At 45.5% G+C, this 16,926-nt stretch overlaps 1 protein-coding gene across 3 annotated transcripts in view; it reads right to left on the bottom strand.

The window, feature by feature from the left end:
* Nucleotides 1–16,926, bottom strand: part of PPFIA2 (PPFI scaffold protein A2) — a 1,995,062-nt gene that overhangs the window by 553,113 nt on the left and 1,425,023 nt on the right. For all 3 annotated transcript variants that reach the window (XM_085652973.1, XM_085652974.1, XM_085652975.1), the window contains one exon: nt 13,795–13,824. In XM_085652973.1, the coding sequence (XP_085509099.1) occupies nt 13,795–13,824 (30 nt within the window). The remainder of the gene's footprint in view (nt 1–13,794; nt 13,825–16,926) is intronic.

The raw sequence follows: 16,926 nt of genomic DNA, 5'->3' as shown, positions 1-16,926 counted from the left end.
TCTCACCCGCAAGCACGCACACAAAATAGATTTTAAAGCATTTTTTTTTTTTTATTTACCTCAGCTGCCAGGAATGGTCTAATTCAGCTAATTGAACTACAGTTTTATTATACTGTAAGTGAATAACTTAATACTATTGTTGGACTTGGCCCTTTTGGCTAAAGTTCCTTAAACTTTTTGCCTTCCTCCTAGACCTTTTTCTGACATAATGTTGCCGACTTAGATGCTTTGGGCACTTTGCCACTGCTGATCAGTGTCAAAGTGCATGCGCTCCCTGTATAAAGTGTTATGGTAATTGGCTGTCCATAATTGGTATGTTTGTCTTACTAGTAAAGTCCCTACTAAAGTGCACGAATTGTGCCACCCACACAAGTAGCCCTAAGAAGAGATCTCAGGCCTGCCACTGCAGTGGCTGCGAGCAGTTTGTTAACTGCCTTGTTGTCCTGACAAATGAACCCACTTGCCAGGCCTTGCCTTCCCTTTTTATACACATCAGACACCCCTATAATAGGCCCAATGTACCCCCCTGGGCAGGGTGCAGTGTATGTAAAAGGTAGGACATGTACTGAGGTGTGTACCATGTACTGACAGTGAAATACTACCAAATTCGTTTTTCACTGTTGCAAGGCCAACTTGCCCATAGGACAGAATGGGGAATGCTGTGTCCCATGTTTCCAGCATATCTTCCCATAGGCATAAGATGGTGTTTAGCGTGTCTGAACTCAGAACTTAATAACACATCTTTTTGTGAAGATGGTTTTTGAATTATGTGTTTAGAAACCACCCTTTTAGAAGTGGCTGGTTTCTTGTCTTAAACCATGCTGTGTGGCTCTGCCTGGTTGTATATTGCCTGCCTGGGTTTAGATGTGACAGGGTCTGGGTAGTGTCCTGACCCCAGGGAGGAGAAGGTGAGACAGAAACAGGCTGGCCAGCATTTCATGTAGGGGGGTAGGAGTAGCCCCCTGGATGTGAAGAGGGCTGTGTTGCTGCCACAAAAGGATGGCTCTATGTCCTGCTGAACGTCTGGGCCCCAGACCCTGACTATCAAAGGAGGAGGGTGTGCACTGGCAGGAAGACACCCAGGTCTGGTTTGGATCGAGGTCAGAGCCCCCTGAACACAAAGACTTCAAAGGCATTTAGGGGTATAAATGTGAGAGCTGAAACCCCTCAACTCCAGGCTGAAATCCATACTGAAAAGGATTGAGCATACTTTGTGATCAAGAGGAACCTCTGCCAAAGAAGAACAGCTGAAGAGACTAAAGAGAAGGACTGCACTTGCTGTGTGTTCTGGGGCTGGCCTGCACTTTGCTGATTTGACTAAGGAGAGGACAAGGCACTTTGCTGTGTGCTGTGTCTCCCTGCTTGTGAGGACTTTGCTGTGTGCTGTGTCCTGAAGTAGCGTGTCACTAAGAGCCCGAGGAGAGCTGGTCCCCTGTTGTGGAAACTCAGGAACATAAAAGTTTCCAACCGTGTCTCAGCGACGCTGTGTGCATGGTGCTTTTGCAAGCCTGAGACTGCCGTGTGGTCCGTGGTACTGTTTACGAGGTGCCCCGTGATCGCATTGCCCCCGCAGCGTGTAACATCGCCACGCTGATGTATCGCTGTTTCTGGCTTGAGCCGTCATCATAACTGAGGCTGTGAGTAGAGATTGCCGCCACCGGCCCGAGCCGCAACGTGCTAAAGGCTCACTTGAAGCTAAGGATTGTGTCTCAGCGACGCTGTGTGTGTGGTGCTTTTGCATGCCTGAGACTGCCGTGTGGTCCGTGGTACTGTTTACGAGGTGCCCCGTGATCGCATTGTCCCCATAGCGTGAAACATCGTCCACGCTGCTGTATTGCTGTTTGTGGCCCGAGCTGTCATCGTAACTGAGGCTGTGAGTAAGGATCACCGCTACCGGCCCGAGCCGCAACGTACTAAAGGATTTCTTGAAGCGAAGGAAGCTACAAGGTGAAAGGGATTGCGATCATTGTTCGTCAAAAGGAATCTGCCCAAGATCATCAACGAAGGAGAAGGCAGCGCTGTAACCCATCCGGCTACAGCATCGCCTAGCAACAGAGCTGCAACATGATCGGGATCACCCAGCAGGACGTCTGACAAGTGGAGAGAGAGAGAGCGAGGCAGCGCACCCCCAGGTAAGGCTTGGACTCCAGTCGGGAGCCGCAAGAGTGTGTGGCCTGGGGAGGCGTGCAGGAGGAGTACAGGAATGCTCTGAGCTCTCTCCCGCTGCACCGCTTTAGACGCGCTGAGTCCCAGGCAGCCCTTACCTGCCCAGCAGTACCGGGGCCGCCCCTTAGAGCCTATGACCATTGTCTCTGGTGTTGGGGCCTAGTGGTGACCGAGTGACCGCGCATTTTGGCTTACCGTATTATTAGTGCATTACGAACTGCCTGATTTTTGCATTACGAACCACATTATTATTGCATTACGAACTGCCTGATTTTTGTATTACGAACCGCATTATTAGTGCATTACGAACTGCCTGATTTTTGCATTATGAACCGCATTATTATTGTATTACGAACTGCCTGAGTCTTGCATTACGAATCGCATTATTCTTGCATTACGAACTGGCTGATTCTTGCATTAAGGACTGTCTTATTACTATATTACGAACTGCATAGCATTGCATTAGTACTGCATTAGAGATCGTGAATTGCTCATTAATACCGCAAGAACCTACAAGTGATTGCTGGCCTAATATCCGACCAAGTGAATTATTGCGAATACGCATATGTTGTTTTTTTATCGTTTGGTCTCATCGTGGTCCTTTTTATAAAGATACCGCTATTTTTATGAAACCAGTGTGATATTCATTTGTGGTGTTATCACTGTGTTACTGGGAGTGTGGTTCCAAATACTTTACACATCGCCTTGGAGATAAGCCTGGCTGCTTGTGCCAAGCTACCAGGGGGTGAGCAGGGGTTATCTAAGGGCGTGTCCCTCCTTACCCTGACTAGAAGCAAGGGTCCCTATTTGGACTAAGGTACCTACCTCAGCCAACTATAGACCCCCAGTTCTAACAACTTTTCCCTATCAGTGTAGTAAAAATTGACAGAAAACAATTAGAGGGAACCCCAACCAACATCCAGAAGTTTGAGCGCTGTGTTCCAGGCTCTAATTTTGCCACCTCTGATGCATGGGGTCTCAAAAGAAGTGTTACGGGTTGCGATGGGCAAGCGAGGGGTCACAACTGCAACCCCTGGCAGCACCCAAATGAAGTCCATGGAACTCAGACAGCCTCGTATGAAATGGCTGTTTCAGATGAAGAGGCTGAAGTAGCACCATGGGAGAATAAATACTTTTTTCCACCCTTTCAGGGCAGAGACAGTTATTGCTCATTCTGCACTATATTTTGGATGTGGGATGCTAATAGTGTTATTTCTTTTACCTGCAAGCAATAACGGATGCTAATTACCCTCCTTGCTGTGAGAGCTCACGTTCAGCTAGGCCCCTTAACCTAGGGAGGGTGATTACCAGCCAATTATTATCAGCAGGTATGGGCAATAAAGTTTAATTGTGTACAACAGAGCTGCACTAATATTGTATCAACAAGTCAATGCTATACATTGCATTTCTATCTTAACATTGAAAATGACAGTCATGACTGAAAAATGCATTGCTGGCATACCTTTTCAAAGGATTGTGTGCCCAAACTGGGCCAGGACACTTGTCTTTAGAATCCTCTCATAACCGACACTTGTCATAAAAGTAACCTTATAAGTTACAGTTTAGATTTCCAAGAAGATATTGCAGTCAGTCATGAATCTGATGTGTTTTTTTCTTCAGGACAACTTAAATATGAATATTAAGAATGAGACTGTTGCTCGTCAACATGACTGAAGCAGTCAGAGACTACACGTACCCTGTGGGGGAGTCCCACAACCCCTGAAGGCTGGGAGGAATCCCAACACACCCTCTAATAGCCACCTGTCTAAGCCACCAGCCACCCTTCAAGAGCCACCACAGAGCGAGCATACACGTCACTCTGCTTTGGAGGAGCACAATAATACAGTGTGGCTGGTTATGTACAGTAGCCATCATACTGTTTCAGTAGTCTGGGGTAATGTTCCTTGGTCAATCTTTTGGTGCCCTCCATGCATGGCGTACTGGAATAATTGCATCAATCACCCTTGCCACTGAGCGTAACTACCTTATAATTCACTGTTCTGAAGGACCAACGGGGCATATCAACCTTTGAATGCATGAATGAGGAATTTGTAAAGCACAATCTGCTGCCCAAGCTAGGGCATCCTGGCTCTAGATCGCCTTTGTCAATGATTGTTAGGTGAAGCTATACAGGAAATGGGAAAGGATACCATGCTCAGCTCACAGTGCATACAGATTCAAGTCATTAAGGATGGTAGATGTACGACTATAATTCCATCACTTATTTGAATTTGAATTTAAAAACATTTATTGAGCGCACGTATACCATGCAGTTTCATGGCGCTTTAAGTGATGCAGTAGCGGTCGGCAGAAGGGCTAGACAGTGTAAGCTTGCTCAAATAACAGGGTTTTAAGATCTTTCCGAAACTGTATATATGAAGGAGAAGTTCGGAGAGCAGGAGGGAGAGAATTCCAGAAAAGCGGGGCGAGAACAGCAAATTTCGCTCCGCCAGATTTCTTTTTCTTGAAACGAGGAGTGGTCAGAAGAGCCATGTGGGCAGAGCGGAGCTCGCGACCTGGGAGGTACGGTTTTATGGCGGCGCAAATAAACTCGGGGGCTGTACCCGATCTAGCCTGAAAAGTGAGGCAACCGAGTTTAAAAAGGGCACGCTCCCTCACCGGGAGCCAGTGCAGAGCTTTAAGCAGGGGAGTGGCACGATGGTATTTGGGTAAGCCATGAATCAAACGAGCCGCTTGATTCTGAATGAGCTGCAAGCGATGGAACGCATATGCTGGAGCTCCATTGTAAATGATGTTACCATAATCAACTCTCGACAGTACCATGGCCAGCACAATCATTTTTAAAGCAGGAAGGGAGAAAAAGCGGGATACTTTCCTAATTAGTCTTAGAGAAAAGAAACAAGCAGAGACCACTGAACCCACATGTGAGTGGATAGAGAGTTGTGTGTTAAGAAAAATCCCAAGGGTTTTGACCTTAGAGACAGGAAGAGGGGGAGCACCGAGTGACAAGGGCCAGTGGGAGGAGGTCCATGGACTGCAACCACCTCCGGTCAGGACTAGCTCAGTCTTGTCCGGATTGAGTTTGAGGTGGTTGCAGTTCATCCAGTCCTGAATGAATGTCATTACAGTCTGAACAATGGGGGCAGATGAGGGGGAATTAGAGAGATTAAAGATTAGCTGGAGATCATCGGCGTAATTAAACACCGTGACCTCCATCTGCTGTAAAGAAAAGATGAGGGGATAGATGTATAAATTAAATAGAAGTGGGGAAAGTGATGAGCCTTGAGGGACTCCGCACTCCACCTTACGAAAGTCTGCGGTGAAATTGGCCAGATGGACGGCTTGGGCCCTCCCTGTGAGGAAAGACTCAATCCACGAGAAGGCAAGACCTTCTATGCCCGCCGCCCTGACACGATTGAGAAGAATGGAATGTTACACCGTGTCAAAGGCGGCGGACAGATCTAATAAAATCAAGGCTTGCGGAAGGTTGGTGTCAATGCCTTCACGTAGCACGTCCATAACCGAGATCACCACTTTCTCGGTGGAGTGCAATGGGCGAAAGCCGGCTTGACGGGAGGAAAGACAGTGATTGATTTCAACATGAGTGCTTAAGGTGGTTGTGACGTGAGTTTCCAGAATTTTTGCTAGGTAAGGCAGTAGGGATATGGGACGGTAGTTGGAGGGGGAGGAAGGATCAGCGTCAGATTTTTTAATAATAGGTATTACAACCGCTGATTTGTGTATGCCAGGAACATTTCCTTTCTTTAACGAGTCATTGAGGAGGGTCAAAGGGGGAGTGGGGGAGGTTAAATAGATTTCCCTAAGGATATGGGCGGGGGCAAAATCTAAGGGAGAACCGGATTTGACTCGATGAAGTAATGAGAAGAAGGTGTCCTCAGTTAATGGTGGAATGAGATTGAGTTTGGGGACAGTGGGCGGAGGGGAAGGATTAACGAATGCAAGGGAGGGTGGGGGAATGTTAAGTTTAATTTTGACTACTTTATCAATAAAAAACTCATTGAGCGAGTTACAGAGGGACTGAGATGGGGGAATGGTAGCCGTGGTTCTACTGGATAATGCTAGTTCATGGACCGCGGTAAAGATTTCCTTTGAACGAGACTCAGCTGCCATAATCCTGCTAGTATAGAATTCAGTTTTAGCCGCCAGAATGCCCGCTTTATAAGTTTTTAAAACAGACAAATATATAGTCTTTAGCTCTGGGCTATAGTTTTTCCTCCAGGCTCGCTCGGCTCTTCTAGCTGCTAGTTTCTGTTCTTTTAGCTCTAAAGTGAACCATCGATTGGCTGCGTGGGCCTGCTTAACAGTGAGTCGCCTCATGGGGGCGAATTCGTCGCCCGCCAGAGTCAGCCAATTGTCAATGGCGGCCAGTTGCGAGGTAGCAGTGAGGCCTATAAGGTCAGGGGCGGTTTTGGCCAAGGTTGAACAAAAGGAGGGCATGTCCGTTTTTCCCCATTTCCTGACCCAAATGTTTTTAGGAAGTGGAGGTTTGACCAACGCGGTCAGTGCAAGGGAAAAGGAAATGATAAAATGGTCGGACCAAGAACACGGGGAAATTATGGGGGGTGTGGATGGAATGTTTAACGCCCAGATTTGATCCAACATGTGACCGTGGATATGTGTGGAACCATGAGTGAGCAGTGAGAAGTTCAAGGAAATCATAAAGTCTGTAAATTCTTTGGATTGAGGGCTCTCAGCAGGTTCATTGGGCCAAAAGTTTAGGTCCCCTAGCACTAGTACCGATGAATTGTTAACCACCAAGGTGGCTAAGAGAGCCTGAATGCTAGGAAGAAAGGATGGGGTTGGCTGGGGAGGACGGTAAATTAAGACAAAAGTGAATGGTACCTGATGGAGAGTTGAGCGAGCTACAAGGTAATCTACCTCAGGAATGGGTAAGGAGGGGAGAATCTGGAAGCAGAAGTCTGTCCGGGCTATTAAGGCTACTCCGCCACCCCGCTTGCCCTCAGGCCGATCTGCTCGAATGGCAGAGTATGATGGAGGCAACGCGGCTAATACATTGGGTAGGGAGTCAGCCTTAAACCAGGTCTCAGTTAAGAATATGAGGTTTGGGTTATGGGTGTCAATATAGTCAAATAGCTCGTATTGATGACTAACCGCGGACCTGGTGTTTAGGAGTATTGCTGAAGTATTGCAAGTTGGTGCTGGGGGGGCTGAAGGGGGCAAGATGGTACAGGATGGTGTATTGGATAGAGGAACTAAGGGTGGACTGATACTAGGAGGACAGTAAGGTGGGGAAGAGTATAAATCAAGCTGTCTCAGGTGGGTACTGATCGAAGGGTCAACCGCTCCAGGGACCCAGTATGAGAGTAATAGCGCTGGCGAGTACGTAAGTAGACAGGTAGCCTTTCGTGCCCCTAGCCCCGGGCGGCCGCGGACGGGCGCAGACGGGCGCAGACGGGCTTAACTCTGGCGCAACTCCGGCGCGCCTACGTCGCGCCCGCTGCGCTCGTCCGCTGCGCTGACACATGCTGCACCATTAAGTAGGGGCGGGGCGGTGGAGGAGGGGCAGGGCTAGGAAGGAAGGCAGCCCGATCAAAGATGGCGCCCGTTGCTGCTAGGAGCCCGCAAATACACCAACCCGCCCTGGCAGCCCACCTCTGAAACCGCAATAAGGTAAGAGACCTGCACAAACTTTAAAAACAAGTTAATAGCAGTAATATACGATACAAGTGTACATCGCCTGAGCTAGGAATCAGCGGGGGCGGAGAGCAGGGTGATCGCGACCAGCAATCCAAGCGTTAACCAGCAAGCCCACTGCCACCGGGCTACTGGCAAACACGGTAGGAGAGCAGGTCCAGGCTCTTAAATAGGGGAGGGGCGGTGGAGGAGGGGCAGGGCTAGGAAGGAAGGCAGCCCGATCAAAGATGGCGCCCGTTGCTGCTAGGAGCCCGCAAATACACCAACCCGCCCTGGCAGCCCACCTCTGAAACCGCAATAAGGTAAGAGACCTGCACAAACTTTAAAAACAAGTTAATAGCAGTAATATACGATACAAGTGTACATCGCCTGCGCTAGGAATCAGCGGGGGCGGAGAGCAGGGTGATCGCGACCAGCAATCCAAGCGTTAACCAGCAAGCCCACTGCCACCGGGCTACTGGCAAACACGGTAGGAGAGCAGGTCCAGGCTCTTAAGTAGGGGAGGGGCGGTGGAGGAGGGGCAGGGCTAGGAAGGAAGGCAGCCCGATCAAAGATGGCGCCCGTTGCTGCTAGGAGCCCGCAAATACACCAACCCGCCCTGGCAGCCCACCTCTGAAACCGCAATAAGGTAAGAGACCTGCACAAACTTTAAAAACAAGTTAATAGCAGTAATATACGATACAAGTGTACATCGCCTGCGCTAGGAATCAGCGGGGGCGGAGAGCAGGGTGATCGCGACCAGCAATCCAAGCGTTAACCAGCAAGCCCACTGCCACCGGGCTACTGGCAAACACTTATGTACTTTGAAGTGTAAGATCAGCGATTTAAAGGGAGCCATGTTTGAATAGGCTTCGCAAGAGCTCCATGGCTGCTGAAAGGGAACTGAGGAAAGTGGAAGCACGCTTGGCTAATGTTTGAGTTTGTGACATCTGAGGGAACCCAAATGGGGTTTCTATGCCAAATTTGTTAACATTATTTGGAAAAGAATACCTCAACTTCAATGTGTATATTAATGGAGTCTAACGAGGGCCCCTGCGATGGCAAATGCCTGATTAATATATCGATAGAGGAATTAAGAAACATTTTAAAATTTATTGAGGTGAGAAACGGTCAATTGAAATCATATGCACTCATTTGTCTCCTAAAATTGTACTCTATATTTAGGTTTCATTTTTGGAATCAGCTTTGTTATCATTAAAACTGAAAGCAAGACTAGTAATATCTGCACCATATTTGGCGTTCTCGTTTTTATCTAAAAGAAGCAAGATGCCTTTATTTGCTATTTACCTAATACAGGTAACCTGTCCCTGTCCATAGTTTTCAGATGCTTTTGGCGATGCGTCGATGCCCTCTTATTGACTTTGTTTGCCCCTTGGGTAAAAACATTATCTAGCTGCCCATGTTGCACAAATCTCCCACTGATGTTCCTGAAATTCAACCATCCACTGCCTAGAGCTTTAGAAGAACGCTTTGAAGAACCTTCTTTTTTTCTGATATTACCCGAGTGTAGTAGGCAACAACATAAAATCATGACCAGCATTTTCTATTAATAATTCCAATAAGTTGGAGAGTGATTAAAACAACCCATTGATTAAATCCTTTACAACTATCAATTTATTTGTAGGTTCTATAGAAATACAGAGGCAGACAAAAAAAAACTGAAATCATGCTCATCACACATGGAAAACTCCATTTGCATTTGGTAACAAGCATTTGGAAAGCCAAAAGGTTTGACCTTGGCAAGCTGATGTGATGATTAACTTTACTTTTTTATTTTTCATTGCACGCATATGCCACAAAATAAAAAGAACACAAGGGAAATAAAACTGTCTAAATGGGCAACCATATGCCTGCAATAAAAAACATAAAAAATATTAATAATGGCATACAATTTTATTCAAATAGTACTGGTGCTTCCTAGCAGGGAGGTGTACCATTCTTAGTTGTAATGCACATTACAGTAAGATAGTATTCCTGTTGTCATTGTTATTGGCACAAAGAAACAGTACTATTGCCTTTGTAACATGAAGACCCAGTTAAAGGGGTTATTCAATGTAGCAAAAAGAAACATCTGTTTAATCAGTTCTACATATCTAACAACAAGCATCAGCCAGCACTCTAGAGTGGTCGTTTGTTTCATGATTTCAGCTGGGGTTTTCAGATGTATTGTGTATTGTATTGTATTGCTAAATAAATACTGCCTTCCTGATATGTTCAAAGACTCTGGTTTCTAGTGGAACTCAAAAGGTATTACATGTTTAGGTATCCTCTAATCCAACAATATTGAAGAAATTATTAAGATTAACCTTAATGAGATTATGACTAAAATCACTGCACTGATAGAAGGTTGGTCCCCTTTATTTCTGTCCTGGTGGGATACGCAGGCTACAACTAAAATGTTGTTGTTACATATTGTTAATGTAACGCCCTGAACGTCTCAGGATCGTTTAACAGACACGATAATGAGAACGCAACCACTTGTGAAGGTTTAGTTATTTTAATGAAGGCAAAAACAATACAAGGAATAAACAAAGGTTATAGTCACTGGAATCCTCCAGGCTAAGTACGTTACCAGTCCACAGCACGGATGGTCCTAACCGTCCTCTGCATATACGCCGATCCCGGCGTATGCCAACAGAGGGCAGAAATGAAATGGCCGACAATGCCAATCGGTAGGCTGTGAGGGGCACGAAGAGTGTTGGGGAGAATCGAGGAGTCAGGGAAACACCCAGCCGGGGTCTCTACCTGAAGGGAGCAGCTGCTCAACCTCTTCCTCAGACTGCACCGGGACGCGGAGTCACCTCCTGGTGATGCGTCACCGATACCCCAATCACAAGCAAAGAAGACTGAACCGAGAGCAGCCGCTCGATCGATCCTGTGGACTTCTGAGTCTGTAACGCGGCAAACACCTCCTGGTGTGCGTTACAGCTGGCAGTCCCTGTATCTCTGGTCGGGCTGGGAGTTACGACTCCAACCAGCAAAAGCGCCACTGCGCTTTGACTCAGCCGAGTCTAAAAGCGAAGCTCAAGGGTTATCCGGTAGAGCTTCCGGGTCCTTCACAGGTGACGATGGGGCAAGACACGGCCCAGGGAGTAACGACTCGACCTACCTCCGTTCTTGCCTTACTGGAGCACCACTCCGGAACACTGCTCTTCACTAAGCAGGTACGTCGGTGTAAACACATAACCTCTCAACCGCTAAGCATCCTGGGAGATGTAGTCCGTTTTCGCTGGTTACCGTTTTCCTCCCCTCGCAGGACAGGAATTCTTGACAGTTAATTTGTATTTGTCTATGCTTCCAATATCTCTTCCACATACCTTTTTCAAAACCATTAATCATTTCTTACCCATTCTATAGCTATTACCAAACTTTACATCTTTTCTTCCAATTCCAGCTCTGAAAATATTTTACAAACCCCAATTTGGTATAACAAAGACATTAAACTAAAATATAGAGTTCTTTGGTGGAAAGAGTGTATTAACAAGGGTATTATAGTCATCGGACATTTACTCTCTAGGGCAGGGGGCTTCAAACTGTGGGGCAGGCCCCCCTAGGGGGGCCTCAAGTGATCCCAGGGGAGGCGCCAGGCTCTGGCTAAAAGAAGCATAGTATTTTTAAAACGGTGCAGAACTTAACTGCAATGTTTAAATATGTCTAGACATATTTAAACATTTCCAGTTGAATAGAAACTTGTGGATTTTTTTAAGGGGGGTCCCAATATTTTTTTCGCCATTGGGGGGGGGGGGGGGGGGAATGCGGCATAAAAAAGTTTGAAGACCACTGCTCTAGGGGTTCTCTGCTAGATTTCCCTGAGATCTGGGAAAAATATAACATATCTACCCAATATGCTTCTCATTTTCAGCACCTTAAACCTCTTTTTCTCATTACATATCTGAACAATCTGATAGAGCTTCAGATACGCAGCCTCCTCCTTCCCTGTTAGACTTTTCCACACAAATGAGGGCTTCCAGCATATACAAATTATTGATTGGTTCCTCTAAGTTAGATACAAAGACTAAAATAGAGCTCCTTTGGGAATCAGAACTTCATCAGGAATTTTCAGCTCACACTTGGAAATCAGTGTGGGCCAAGATTCATACCTCGTCTTGTTCAGCAAGCACAACACAAACATTATATTATTTTTAAAACAGATTATATACCACCCCCACGAGCTTATATAAATTTGAACTTTCCACTACTACTAAATGTTGGTCTTGTGCTTATGACAATAGTGATCTCCTACACATGTTTTTTTAATGCCCCCTTGTCAAAAAGCTCTGGTTACAAGTATGGGATAAGCTGAATGAAATTTTGTCTACACTTTTCCCTTTTGATGTCATACACATTTCTTTGGGGGATGCTTCTCCCCTTCGGATTTCTCAGTGTATGGTTGGGAGATTTATTGACTTGATGTTTGCTCTAGCATTTCAAATAATCACAACTAATTGGAAAGATACAATTAAAATTTCCTATATTGCTTGGTGGAATCTGTTATGTAATCACCATTGGTTGGATCGAGCCCATGCTACCTCTCTTCCTTCAAAAATTTCCAAAAGATTTATTATGGTCACCCCTTACTTCATTTGTATCCAGGTGTACGGCTTGACCCGTATCTATGGTCCGTATCTAAGAACCCCCTTTAAGATTAGAATGGTTTATTTAATATCCATTTACAGTACCACATAGTTGTTAATTACTCGCTTGTTTAATTTAACATTTTATTATCTCTTCCCCTCTCTTTCTTTTCTTTCCCCCTTTCTCTAAGTCTTGTCTTTTTCTTCTCCTTCTTTACTAACTTTTTCTTTCACCCTTATAAAATAATTAAAATGCATTTGTTTCAGCATTACAGTTATACATTTCAATTCAAGTTTATTAAGTTCATAATTTATTATGACAGGATATGGTTACTTTGCAAGGCTCTTATAAATTCATTATCCTCCTTCTATATTTATTAGACTGTTGTATTAACACACATTATTATATTCTTCCAATATTTGCTTGGATTGACTTCAGATGTCTACTTTTTTCTGATGTAATTGCTTTTGTTCCCCAACGTTCTTAAATAAAGCATTTCTAAACTCAAAAAGACAGATTAAAGCAGTTATATATTACTTAAATGTCTAAATAAGTACACGACATAAGAGCAACAAAAGCAAAATAGGAGACACTCGCACAGGACATACAGGAGCACTGAAAGCAAACTGAATTAGTTTAGAAGCATATGTGTAGTCCTCAGTTAAAATACATACCAGCATAACAAACACGAGTGCGGTTATAAATGTACTTCATTGCTGTCCTACCAAAATATGACAACTTCATAATGAACAGTGTCAAATAGATGTAATCTGGTATGCTGTGAAACAGCACTGGTCGAAAAAAAAAAAGACCACTACAAAAATACATTTAGAACAGCATGAGCAGGTGACAGTAACCGATAAACCTGGAATGTGCCCTGTGCTCACATCAAAAACAACATGAAGAGCAAAAAGCTGAAAAAAAGTGCCCTGCTATCACCTTAGAATCTACACACAGAACGAAAAGGCCAACATTAAAGTAAAAACAAGCAGATAGTACCATATTAGTCACTGAAAGGAACTATATTGTGCAAGGGTGTTGTCCTTGAGAAAGCATCACTCATAGTGAAGTTAGCCAATGGCTGAAGTGGACTGACCCATTGCCCCATGTTGTATACTCTTGTGGGCGACACAAACTGTGAAGGATACAACAACACACCAAAGAATGAAGAGGGGTGCCTGAAAGCCTTTTTAAGTAAGTAAATTATATGTACAATTTAAATGAAACCAAAATTTAAAAAATTTGCTCCAAATACAGGTAAAGTAGAAGGCTGCTGCATTGTATGTTATTTTCCTGTGCACTACATTTTAAAAATTTCTTCTGGAAACTTTTCATTGAGTACACATTTTGCATCAAATGTTACCATATGTGCTATAAAATGTAAAAGTGTGCATATCGAAAGTAATTAATAAATACCTTTCTCCGATGTTTTCGAAGATCGCTTGGCTTCAGAATGTTAGATTTAAAAAAAGAAAGAAAGAAAAATCGTTATTTATCCTGTAATATAATGATTGATTCTACAGATTGATTCTTTGGAATAGTTTGCACAATGAGTGGTTTGACATTACAAACTTCTAATTGATTAATGCATGCAATCATGAGAAACATTGAGTAGGCCGGGCGATGTCTAAATCCCAGGGAGCAATGTTTTCAACTTAGAAGTGTTACGAAGAACCAATAATGAAGTAAAGCACATAATAAGATATGTAAATTACCAACCATACTTTAAAGATGGTACTGCTTTGCAAAGCGAGGTACAGCCATCTCATAGCTGGGTACAGGTAGATAGTGTTTCATACACTAATGGATTGCAAGGAATACTGCAAATTGCAATCAGCACTCAGTTTGAATGTTGGAAACTGGCCAGCTAATCAGAATTCACCCCTTATGGGCGATTGCTACTAACATTGTAAGCCCACCCAACTCAGAGAACATTCTTTGGTTGCCAAGTCCCCACGGATATTTTTTTGTTAATTTGTAGTTCCATGAAATGATAAACAGCTCCCCTCAAGAGATGCAACCACTTCTTTCTTCTTAGACTGGACTCTAGCTCTGGGAAACTCCCACTAGTGGCGGTTTCTTTATTAGGGCGTGAGGGCATTGCCCCCTATTTGTTTTGTTGACCCAGGTCCCCACATTAAATGTTTTGATTGAGTGATTACATTTTTCCCTAAGCGCAGGGCACTGTGCACTGCTTTTACTTTGGCATTGCTTTTAGCATAAGTGTGGGCAGGCAGGTGGGGGTGAAGCTTAATTGAATTATTGATACAGCCGGGTTCAGCCATGGTGTGCATTTCAGGTTGGGCGGGTGCCTTAATGTGACTACCCGACATGTGCACTTGAACCCTTCCATACAAGCGCAATGTTAGGAGCTCAGGGAATTAAAGCCAAATCCCCTAAGTCTCCTAAGGAGTTCTGGGTTCTGCCGACCGAGCCAATCCTCACGTTGATCTATACAGTTGACTAATATAAAAAGTATGAGAGCAGTGTCTAGATTGTTTCAGAAGACACGTCACGTGGGGGTGGGTGGGAGTCTTGGGACTAGAGGGCCAACCACGAGCTGGCCACAACTTGCTGCTTCTATGCACGCCGGAAGGCAGCTTGCTCAAAGTCACAAATCATAATTTTAAATGCTTAGCAGTTAGCATTCTGCTGTTGTTGACCTCTCTTTGGTAAGTGACCTTGCTTTCACCATAAACAAATTTAAATGTGTTTTGGGGGTCAGGGTAGTTGGAGCGGGGGTTTGTATGAAACCCATGGCAGAGATGAGGGATACCGCAATGCGGCTGTTTCTTTACGCATGGGCCCTGCAGTGCTCGAGGGGCTGGATCTGGAAACAGAATCTTGACTTCCAAGCCAGTTTCCCCATATGACCATGCTGTGTGGTCCTGGGAAAATCAAGCCATCATCTTCCTCCCCCTCAGTTCCCTTAGCTACCAAATATAAAAGGCACCTAGTTGCAGGCCAAGCATTTGGCTCTATCCTTCAAATGGATAAGGCACGGTCTCATGTTTCCTGTTGCAGGTAAGTTAAGTCAGCTGCAAATAGCAGGCTTTTACAAGAATAAAACTAACAGGCCATAAAGAATAGATTGGTAAAAGGAAGAGGCACCCCAAACAGCGGGGAAAAGTAGGTGTGTGTGTGTGTATATGTGTGTGTGCGCGAATGCGTGTAATACCGACAATAACCGAATGAGTTACTGTAATATTTATAGTTTTCAGAAACAAGGCGCTAGATTAGCACTGCTAAACGGCTTCTTAGTGCTTGGGGAGAGCTATACTTACACAGCTCGATGGCACTCATTTCACCCACATGTATCCACGTCGAGAGTCATTTTTGGGAACCTGTTAGGGAAATTTTGCAGAGATCTTGCTGCTCCCGAGCTGTCCGGAGCTTGTGTTTGCGTTTTGAGAACATTAACCCATTCCGTGCGTTGGACGGCCGGGAGCCGTCCGAAGTCACAAGTGGAGTGTGGGTGGGATGGCTGGTGCTCACCCCGTGGGTTGCCCTAAAAGCTGCCCCCAGTGGGGAAGGCAGGGGAAGCCCTTCCCCTGCCCCCCACCCCCTCCCTCTATGTCATCTAATGACATCAGCGCGCGAGGCGTGCTGGCGTCATTAGGGGATACCGGATGCACTGGAAGCCATTTGCTTCCAGTGCGTTCGGCGAGGAAGAGGTAAGTTTGTCCTCAGGGAGTGTGGGGAGGGGATTTTTAAAAGGCATCGGAGGAAAGGAAGGGTTTTCCTTTCCTTCGATGTCTTTTAAAAAAGCATTCTTGTTGCACGATCGTGCCTGGGGTGCGATCTTGCAGCAGGAATGCCCGTTTTATTTTTTAAATGGACATTTTGTTTCAGGGAGCGGCCCCTTGGGCAAGGGTCGCTCCCCTTGGGGGCCCAATGTTTTCCTTTTGTTCTTCCCCCCCTTGGGGTAGGGGCTGATCACCCAAAATTAGTTTTTCAAATGAATAGGTGCCCACTGGGCCACCAGGGATTTTTTTTTTTTTAAGGGCCATTTTGTTTCGGGGGGCAGCCCCTTGGGCAAGGGTCACTCTCCTTGGGGGAACAATTTTTTTACTTTGTTCTGCCCCCCGTGGGGGGGGGGGGCAGATTGGGCCCAAAAATAAATTATAATTATGTATAGGTGCCTACTACTGGGCCACCAGGGAGTTTTGCGTTTTGGGGAGTGGCCTCTTAGGCAAGGCTCGCGCCCCTATTTGGGGGCAATACGTTTTGGCTGTGTCTGCCCCTATAGGGGGCAGATCGCACCATTATTTTTAAGTTAAAGTGGCCCACTAGACCACCAGGGATACATTTAAGGGTCGCTCCCCTTGGGGGTTATTATTTTTGGCTGTCTTTCCCCTGGGGCGGGGGGGGCAGATCTCGCCATGTTTATATATTTAGTGGCCCACTAGACCACCAGGGATTATTTTGTGGGGAGTGGCCCCTTGGGCAAGGGTCACTCCCCCTTGGCGGCAATGTTTTTGGCCGTCTGCGTCCCCCTAGGGGGGCAGATCTCACCATTTGTTTTGTAGTTGCCCACTAGACCACCAG

This window comes from Triturus cristatus, chromosome 4_1, assembly GCF_964204655.1.
Source record: "Triturus cristatus chromosome 4_1, aTriCri1.1, whole genome shotgun sequence".
Classification (NCBI taxonomy): Eukaryota; Metazoa; Chordata; class Amphibia; order Caudata; family Salamandridae; genus Triturus; species Triturus cristatus.
Note: the sequence above shows the minus strand (reverse complement) of the source record. Positions and strands in the feature narration are given on the sequence as shown.